This window comes from Canis lupus, chromosome 9 (assembly GCF_048164855.1).
Source record: "Canis lupus baileyi chromosome 9, mCanLup2.hap1, whole genome shotgun sequence".
NCBI classification, from domain to species: Eukaryota; Metazoa; Chordata; class Mammalia; order Carnivora; family Canidae; genus Canis; species Canis lupus.
The window spans coordinates 5105163-5113905 of NC_132846.1; the positions used below are offsets into that span (position 1 = coordinate 5105163).

At 53.6% G+C, this 8743-nt stretch overlaps 2 protein-coding genes across 2 annotated transcripts; both read left to right on the forward strand.

The window, feature by feature from the left end:
* Positions 1 to 2047: 2047 nt before the first annotated feature.
* IL25 (interleukin 25) lies at positions 2048 to 4943 on the forward strand. The gene is made up of 3 exons (XM_072840255.1): positions 2048 to 2182; positions 2359 to 2603; positions 4568 to 4943. Exons 1-3 carry the CDS (start codon positions 2174 to 2176, stop codon positions 4821 to 4823), a joined length of 510 nt encoding a protein of 169 aa, XP_072696356.1. The 5' UTR covers positions 2048 to 2173; the 3' UTR covers positions 4824 to 4943.
* Positions 4944 to 5979: 1036 nt separating this feature from the next.
* On the forward strand, positions 5980 to 8736 carry CMTM5 (CKLF like MARVEL transmembrane domain containing 5). Its single transcript, XM_072840256.1, has 5 exons — positions 5980 to 6344; positions 7218 to 7370; positions 7871 to 7963; positions 8256 to 8340; positions 8441 to 8736. Exons 1-5 carry the CDS (start codon positions 6219 to 6221, stop codon positions 8452 to 8454), a joined length of 471 nt encoding a protein of 156 aa, XP_072696357.1. The 5' UTR covers positions 5980 to 6218; the 3' UTR covers positions 8455 to 8736.
* The last annotated feature ends 7 nt before the right edge of the window (positions 8737 to 8743 follow it).

Genomic DNA, 8743 nt, shown 5'->3' on the forward strand with positions numbered 1-8743 from the left:
GATCTGGGCCAATGTCAGGCTCTGAGGCTATGATTGATTTGGGGGACACCCATGGGGATTGAGCTCTTGTGGAAGAGCAGTGCCCTCTGACAGTCTTTTCTGGGGTTAGGGGTTTCTCAGGAACACCAAAAGCCACCCTGGTGGCCACGTGCCAGACCAAACGCTAGGGGATCAGGAGCTAGCTAGAGCAGTGGACCCCAGCCAGCAGGGCTGAGTGCCTGAGTGGGCAGGAATATCCTGTGGCCTCTGGCAGGTTCAGGTGAGACCTGTCCCAGCCTAGACCTGGATAAGTAGGAAAGCACAGACTGCAGGGGCTTCTCTCCCATTTGCAGCTGACTAGGTGTCAGCAGAGTGTGGCACCTGTGTGCCAGATTAGATTTGGGGTTGGCCAGGGCTGGAGTAAAAAGCCAGCTCTGCCTCCTCCTAACTGTGCAAGCTTGGGCAGGTTCCTAAATTCCTTTGGGTCTTAGTTTTCTCATCTGTAATATGGAGATAATAGTTTCCATCTCATGGTTTTGTTGCAAGAATAAAATGAGCTAATGCACATACAGGGCTTGGCACCATTTTGGCATGTGATACACAGGAGCTGACGCCAGTGGCATGCAGAAGTGAGAGGGCGTTGGGGAACATGGGGCAGACAAGGGGGCAATGGGAGCGGGGTGATGTGTTCCCCACCTCAGTGATTTTCTTAAGAGCTCCTGCTCTCCCAGCTACCACCTGTTTCCCCGAAGCCCCCGCCTCACCTCCCCCAAACCCACCAGAAAAACTTCTCCCAATTCTCCAGACTGCCCCCTGACCTCATCACTCCTCTGCTTTGGGGTTGCTTTGCCCTACGACATTTGAAGGATTCCTCCTCATTTTGCAGTTTCAGTTATTCCTGGTTCCCTTTGTTTATTTTCTGAGTCCCTAGTTACTAGTGGAGTATTTTCTAAGGGAAAGCACATGCAAATCAGAAAACATCATTCTAGAGACCTTGTCTGTGTATGAGTGTGCTGGCGGGGAGGGTCGTGGGTGTGGGGATGGGGGGGGTCGATGGGCAAGGTTGGAGAGAAAAGGCTTGGCGGAAAGTAGGTGACCTCCTCTCAGCAGTGTCTCCCAGGAGGGGTGACCCTTGGCTGACTCTTGTCTTTGGGGTCAGGCCTAGTTAAAGCATTTCTGAGCACGTATGCCCTCTCCTGGCCAACGGTGGCCCAAGTTGCTGGGAGTGGGGCTGAGGTTGGGTGGACTTGCCCTGTGGCCCAAGAGGGGCAGCTGCCTCTGCTGTGGCCCTTGTCTCCAGTGCCTTGTGAGTGGGGGGCAGAGGCAGGCTTGTTCTGGAGCTGAGACCTCCTGCTGGGTCTTAGGTGAGGCTGTTAACAACCAGGCCCTTCCCCTTCCTGGGTTTACCTCATTTGTGCAATGGGAGCAACCACCCACATCTTCTTCCATCAGACTCTGCACATCCAGCATTCCTGGCAGTCCTGTGGGGTTAGGCCTGCATCCCTGATCCAGAAGAGGTCAGGGAAGGGTGGGATGGGGGTTGGCAGCTACTGAAGAGGGTGAGGGGAAGTCAAGGAGTGGGTAATGGACAGTGAGAAAGAAGTCTTAGATGATGGTCCTAGATGCTGGGGTCATCAAAAGGGAGGAAGGGGTCAGAGAGCAGAAGGGTTGAGGGTCAAAGGAGAAAGAAGGAAGTATTCACTAAGATGTGTGATCAGGAGGCTGTCTGAGAAGAAAGGGAATGGTGGAGAGAAAGCCCTGGGGGTAGCATAGAAATGAGGCCTCTTGAAGACAGACCAGATGATGTTCCCTGATTTGGGGTACCAAGCCAACCAGGGAAATTCCCATAATGTCAGTCCTCCAATGCCCAGTGTAGCAGAATACTATTACTTTGACTCCCACACCCAGAAAGGTACAAAGAACAGATTTTCCCCAATAAGCTCCCAAGGTGTGATGTGAATTATAACTTCCATGAATATAGCCTTGAAGCATCTTTTGGAAACACTTTCAGGGTTTTTTTGGTTTTGTTTTGTTTTTTTAATGTCAGGTCATTCCCTCCAAAAGGTCGTGGAAATAAATTTGAATAAACAAAACAGGTTTGCTGAAAATAAAACCAGGACACCGGAGCTGCTCCAGTCAGCCTGCCCCACCTGTCAGCTAGTGTAGCACCGTGGCTGGGCGAGCAGCATCAGGCATGAATCAGGTGAGTATGAAGAGGCCCGACAGGTGCTGAGACTGTTGCCGAGGGTGGAGAGAGGCCAGGCTCCGGGTTTAGGGCTGGGGACCAGGTGGAGCTGGAAACCAGGCTCTCAGGGAGCAGCTGGGGAGGGAACAGCCTGATTAGTTGAGAGCAGTTCTCTCACTGGCCTTTTCCCATAGGTGATCGTGTTCTTGGTAATGGCCATGGGAACCCACACCCTCAATTTTCGGATCCGGAAGGACTGCACCCACTGGCCTAACTGCTGTCCCAGCAAAAGGCAGGACCCCACTCATGAGTGGCTGAAGCGGGACACTGTGCTCAAGTTCCCCGGAGAGACCACTAGCCTCACCCACCACCCAGAATCCTGCAAAGCCAGTGAAGACGGACCGCTCAACAGCAGGTCTATCTCCCCCTGGAAATATGAGTGAGTCTGCTGCCCCTTTCCCAAATGCCAGCATATGTGCCCATCAGGGTGTATGTGAGGGGCCGGGGAGTTCCATCTAAGTCCAGCCTGCCCACTCCCTTTTATCTCAGAGAGGCCATAAAGGTTTGGGTGTTAGGCAAAGCCCACTCTGGGGTGTAGCTCTGCCTCTTAGTAGGTGACTTTGAGCCGCTCCCTCAAGGTCTCAAAGCTTAGTTTTTTTTCATCTGTAAAATGCAGTAAAACCCTCAGGCCAATGTGCAGATCAGATGAAATAATGTATGTAAAATTTGTACCTTATACAGGAAAGGTTGTTTCTTTTCTAGAGGAAACTCTTCCTCCTCCTCTTCTTCTGTCCCTACAATGGTATGTTTGTTCTAACTGAAATATCAGGGAATAATGGTATGATACACACATGAAGCACCCCAATACCACATGCTACTGCCCTGGCCCAGTAGGGATGGGTTATATGCATATCAAGCTAGTGAAACCCTCAACTCTATGGGAGTAGCCAGAGCCCTGGGCTGGTTATTTTTGATTATAGGCTGTCTTATTCTTTCGTTCAGTGTGCCACACGAATATTAAAATTCTCTATTTGTTAAAAAAAAATTCTCTATTTGTACCATGATATAAAAAATATTTGGAAGCACTGAAATCAGGGCAATGAAGCAAAATACTAAATATTAATATTAGGGCTCTAGGGATCCCTATCTTGTGTCTGTCTTCCTGGGGTGTCTGTGTTCCCATTCCCCATAGGTCTAATTCTGGCTTGGCCTTGGCTTTGGGGATGGGTGGACAAGTTCAGTAGGTAGGGAGAAGGTGAACTTTGGTTGAGACTAGATCCAGGGTGGAGACTCCAGGTCTCCATGTGTTAAAGTGGTCTTAGAAGTCTGGCTGGGTCCTGGGCTAAATCCAAAGAGGTGGGAGCCCCTTTGGGGAGGCTGGGTGCCAGGTGGTTGACTTGGCTGGGGTCCAGACACCCCCCTGTTTGGAGGCTGTTAACATCTGATAATTACTTGGCTGATCTTCCCCAAAGTGTTCTTTGTGATACTTGTCCCACAGGCTGCTCCTCAGAAAAAAGGTGATGACAGTTAAGTGTGGGAAAAGCTGCTCCAGCCCTCACCCCTCAGAGATTCATGATGTGCTCAGCACATTAAAAGTTGCAAGAAGTCCGCAGAAAAGAAATAGCAAATTCAGTGTTGCCCAAACTCATTTGGCCACAGGCCCCTTTTCTTGCGGGGTACTTATTAGGGAACCCACCCTGGGAAATGCTTCTCTAGCTGAGCCCCAGCTAGTGAGGGCTTGTCTGTATGGAGAATGGTCTTATAACTGAGCAGCTGTTTCCCGCTAGCCTTTGGGAGTCCCCGGGCTTTGGAACATCTACATTTTAAGTCTTGTTTTGGCCACAAAATCCTTTCAGAATAAGTATTACCAGGATGCTTACATGTGCTCATGATATGTGCATGAAGAGCGTCTGGATGGAAGTGCAGGGAATGGTTGACTGACCGTGGCTCCCTCTGGGGAGTGGGACCAGTAGGGAGACTCACTGTCTTCATTTTACAGTTTTTTATACTTGGATGTAAGAGCAGTTTTACTTTTTAATAAAAAAAAACCCCAAATCCTAAAAACGTAATAATAATTACTAAAAGAAACCTTATGCCAGAGCCCAGCATGTATATCAGATGGAAGTAGAGTTTGTCTGGTGGATGTGGCCCACCTTCCCCTGCCTCTGCAAGGCTCCCAGTACCAGAAATCCACTCCTCCTTCCCTGCCCCTCACCAACAGTGGGGGAAAATAAATCTCAGGGAGGAGGTGGTGACTTGTTTAAAGTCACTCAGCAAGTGGGTTCAAGAGCTGGGACATAAAGTCTGGCCCACCTCGCCACACTTCCTTCCCCTGGCATCTGGTCCATCCCCTGTCTGCCAGGCCAGCCTCCCTCCAGGCTCTGATGACTGCCACCCCCACAGGTTGGACAGGGACTTGAACCGGCTCCCCCAGGACCTGTACCACGCCCGTTGCCTGTGTCAACACTGTGTCAGCCTACAGACGGGCTCCCACATGGACCCCCTGGGCAACTCGGAGTTGCTCTACCACAACCAAACCGTCTTCTACCGGCGGCCGTGCCCTGGAGAGCAGGGTGCCCCTGATGGTTACTGTTTGGAACAAAGACTCTACCGTGTCTCCCTGGCTTGTGTGTGTGTGCGGCCCCGAGTGATGGCCTAGTCGTGCTGCCCATGCCTGGTTCCTGGTTGGAACACTGGACCTGGGTGTGCAACCACCCGCCCTGGTGAACCAGGATGCCCGAATGTTCAGCCCCTCCAAAGCACTAGCTGGAGCAGCAGTGTCATTGGACAGAATGGTGGATTGGAGGGAGTCGCTCGTTTCACTTTTTGGAGTGGATGGGAAATGCAGGGTGAAAGCAACAGAATTTCTTATGGCCAATGGAAGAGGACATCCTGGCATTTCCTCTTGGGAAAGGTCTTTAAGACTCTACCCGTTTCTGGAGGCCACCACCCCATCTCTTCCCTTTCTCCCATTCCCAGCTACCTGGCACAGCACAAGCACTTTCTTGCTACTTTCCCCTTTGCTGATGGAGAGCCCCTCATTTCATTTGATTGTTCATCTGTCCATCCATCCATCCACCCATCCACCCACTCATCCATCCAACCCTCAGTGAGCATCTACTCTGCACATACCTTGATGCAATTACTAGGCTCTGAGAAAGAGGCTGTTATTGAGCTTGGAGAGATTTGTCCAAATAAATAATCTGTATTTAAAAAGGCCTTAATTTGTCTTGGTATCCCTGGTACCTGAACACCAGGATCCCCAGCCTGGTCCCTTCTCTTCCCCACGGTCAGCCCTCACCTGTTATCCTGTCCTTTTGCCTCCCAGAGTTTCCGCTGTGGCCTCCCATCCCTCCCCTTCTCTGGCTCCCTGGCCTACCCCTGAACACTGAGGTGGGGGTCAGGCTGCCCTCCCGGCATGCTGGAGACACAGAGGCCCATTGAGGCACTGCAGCAGGCACACAGCGCCCCCTTGTCCCCCCAACAATCTGCCTTTGTCCTCAGTCTTGGCTGCTAGAGCCCGGTCCTGGGGGGTGCTGCCTGGGCCGGGCTCCAGCTCCCACCCTCCCTTAAAGGAAAAGGGAGAAAGGACAGCCAGGGAGAGGGGAGTTAGTGGAGGGGGATGCAAACTTCTTCAGCCTCGGGTCCTTGGGGGGCTCCTAGTCTGGCTCCTTTCTTGCTCCCCTCCCAGCTCCTCCCAGTTTCTGTGTGGCCCTCCTCCTTTCCCCCTCCTCCCTGCTCCCCTTCTCCAGGTGGGGTGGGGCTCTAGTAAGGAGCCGGCTGGCCACTCCTCCCCGTCCCGCCCCTCCCCTCCCCATGTGCTTCCTGGGGGGCCAGGGCAGGCACCAGCGGGGGCACTCAGGGCAGCTGGGAGACCGCCCATCTGGGCAAGACTCCCCGGCGGCCCCACGGCCGGCCTGACTGCTTCTCTTGCAGGTTCCTCCAAGTGCCTCCCTGCTCCTGTTTGCTTCCCCCATCTCTCCAGGTTTCCGTCTTCCCAGTTCCCTTCTTGGGCTGGTGGCAGTGGGGGCTGTGCCTGGTGGGCTCTGTGGAGATGCTCAGTGCTCGGGATCGCCGGGACGGGGCCCCTGCAGAGGGGGCAGCTGTGGGGCTCCAGGGCTTCGCCGTGGACAAGACCTTCCTCTCCTCCCTCAAAGGCATCCTGCTGGAAACCGAGCTGGTAACAGCCACCTTCCCAAGCTGGCACCTCTCCCAGTGTGATCCCACTCCCCCTCTCCCTGCCCCAGTGCCCCCACTGGGTTCACCCCTCAGCGGTCTCCTTTCCCAGGCTTTCTGGACACCCCCCTGCTCCGGCCTCACCTCCCACCCCGCCCTCTGGCTGCCTTTCCATCTGAAGGCCCTTATAGTAGCTTCAGTGGCAGCAGGAAGAACTGAATTAGACAGGACATAAAGGGCACACTTCCTGCAGCCCCACTTTATCTGTGGCCTGCTCCCTGTGAACATCTGTTCTCCCGAAGGGACCTTCCTCTGTCACTTAGCAAGACCTTAGTGTTAATGTAAGCCCACTGCATATGTGTCACCCTCCATGTCAGAGCTGAAGGGACCCTTAGAGTCCACCGTGGAGCATCTGCCTTCTAAACCTCGTCTCTTGGTGTGAAACTGAAGGCCTTGTGTTGGTCCTTGTTTAGAGGTGGTTCAGACATCTGAGAGTGGGGAAAGTACTCTGGGATAGGGGGTCCCTCCTGAGGTGCAGGGCTGCTGTAGGCATGACTCCAGGCTGGTGTTTACCCCTTACCCTATGCTGCAGCAGGACACCTCTTTCGTGGGTTCTACAGGATGGTGCCCCCTGGAGGGGTGGGCTTGGTCAAACTGCTGGTGTTGCTGGGACCCCTGGGCAGGGGGAGGTGAGAAGCTGGAAACTGCCCTCCATGGGCAAATGCCGTGGAGTATGGCTCCTGTTAACAGGGATGGGGAGACCTCAAAGGATGGCTGGTAGAGGGCCAGCCTGGAGGAGCTCCCAAGGAGGGGAAGGCAAATATCTGGCCAGGCCCATGTCCCCTTCCTGGCAAGCTTCACATACTTGGTCCTGCAGGCCCTGACCTTCATCATCTTCATCTGCTTCACGGCCTCCATCTCCGCCTACATGGCTGCAGCGCTGCTGGAGTTCTTCATCACGCTCGCCTTCCTCTTCCTCTATGCCACCCAGTACTACCAGCACTTTGATCGGCTGAACTGGCCCTGTCTGGTGAGGGACCCTGCCTTTCCTCCCCCATTTGGGTCCCTTTCTTCTCTGAATGCTAAATTTCTCTTTTCCCTCCCAGCCTCTCTCCTTTTCTTGGGTCAGTATGGGCCCCAGGCCCGACACTGATTTCACAGCTACCGGGTACTGGTGGTGGGGATGCAGGTCACTTAGAGCCACTCTCCCCCTCACCAAAGATCCAGCCCTGGCCCCAACCCTGCCCTGGCTCTCCTGGCTGGCATGTCCCAGCTGTGCCCCACTGAGGGCCCCAGGTCGCTCTGCATTCGTCTGCATCCCTTCCCTGGCTAGCCGTGTGAGTTTTCTCTCTCTCTCTCTCTCTCTCTCTCTCTCTTTCTCTCTCAAGTACTTTATATTGTGTCCAGGGGTATCTCCCTGTAGGGATTCCCAGTGCCAAGGGGCAAGCCGCTGACTAGTCTGGAAAACCTGAGGGTGATATTCTCTTGCCCTCTGACTTCCCTTTGACCCTGTGCCCCCCTATCTCCCAGGACTTCCTCCGCTGTATCAGCGCCATCATCATCTTCCTGGTGGTCTCCTTTGCAGCTGTGACCTCCCGGGATGGAGCTGCCATTGCCGCTTTTGTGAGTCTGGCCCTACAAAGCTCTCCAGGCCCTAAGGACCTCTGGCTGGTATTTGCACAGCCTCCTCACAAGCCCAAGGCAGTGCCTGGGGCTCTGGCTCACACCTTGCCTGCTACCGCCCACCTCCCTCTCCCTAATACTGATGGCTGCTGACTTTTTTTTTTTTTTTTGGTGTTTTTTGTTGTTGTTGTTGTTGGTTTTGGCCAAACTTTATTTAGTATTCTGTAGTTGCTTAACACACACTTAAAGGATGCTGACCTTTGTTGTATCATCCCTGCTCCTACTCCCACAGGTATTTGGCATCATCCTGGTTTCTGTCTTTGCCTACGATGCCTTCAAGATCTACCTGACTGAGATGGCTCCGAGGACCAGCCAGGGTGAGTGTCTGTGTTCTGGGGAGAGGAGATGTCCTCTCTACCCTTTGCCCCAGCTACCCCATCCTGACATGCCTTTTCCTGCCCGGCTCCATATTTGCAGAGGACCAGCAGTGATCCTGAGCTACCTGGCTCCCAGGCCCAGCCAGACAAAAGAAACAGTGTAGCCCAGACCAGACACATTTCCTTTGGATTCCCTAGCTCACAGCCCACTGTGCTACCCTCCCTCCAGCCAAGCCTTCAGAGATGGAGTCTGGCCTGAGGAGTCACCAGGGACTTGTCTGTGGGGCTCAGTGCTCTGAGATCTGGCTCTTGATGAAGCTCTACCAGGAAGGAGGTGTTTTGGGAGGGAGGGCAGGAGGAAGGTGGTCATTCCCAAATTAAAAGATTCAAATCTTACTGGTGA

Excerpts from the sequence above, each read along its gene's own strand:
- IL25 (XM_072840255.1), top strand. Across the intron at positions 2,604-4,567 it reads ATCTCCCCCTGGAAATATGA|GTTGGACAGGGACTTGAACC; the intron begins GTGAGTCTGCTG and ends CCACCCCCACAG.
- CMTM5 (XM_072840256.1), top strand. The coding sequence starts at position 6,219 with ATGCTCAGTGCTCGGGATCGCCGGGACGGGGCCCCTGCAGAGGGGGCA. Across the intron at positions 7,371-7,870 it reads GGCTGAACTGGCCCTGTCTG|GACTTCCTCCGCTGTATCAG; the intron begins GTGAGGGACCCT and ends CCTATCTCCCAG. Across the intron at positions 7,964-8,255 it reads GAGCTGCCATTGCCGCTTTT|GTATTTGGCATCATCCTGGT; the intron begins GTGAGTCTGGCC and ends CTACTCCCACAG.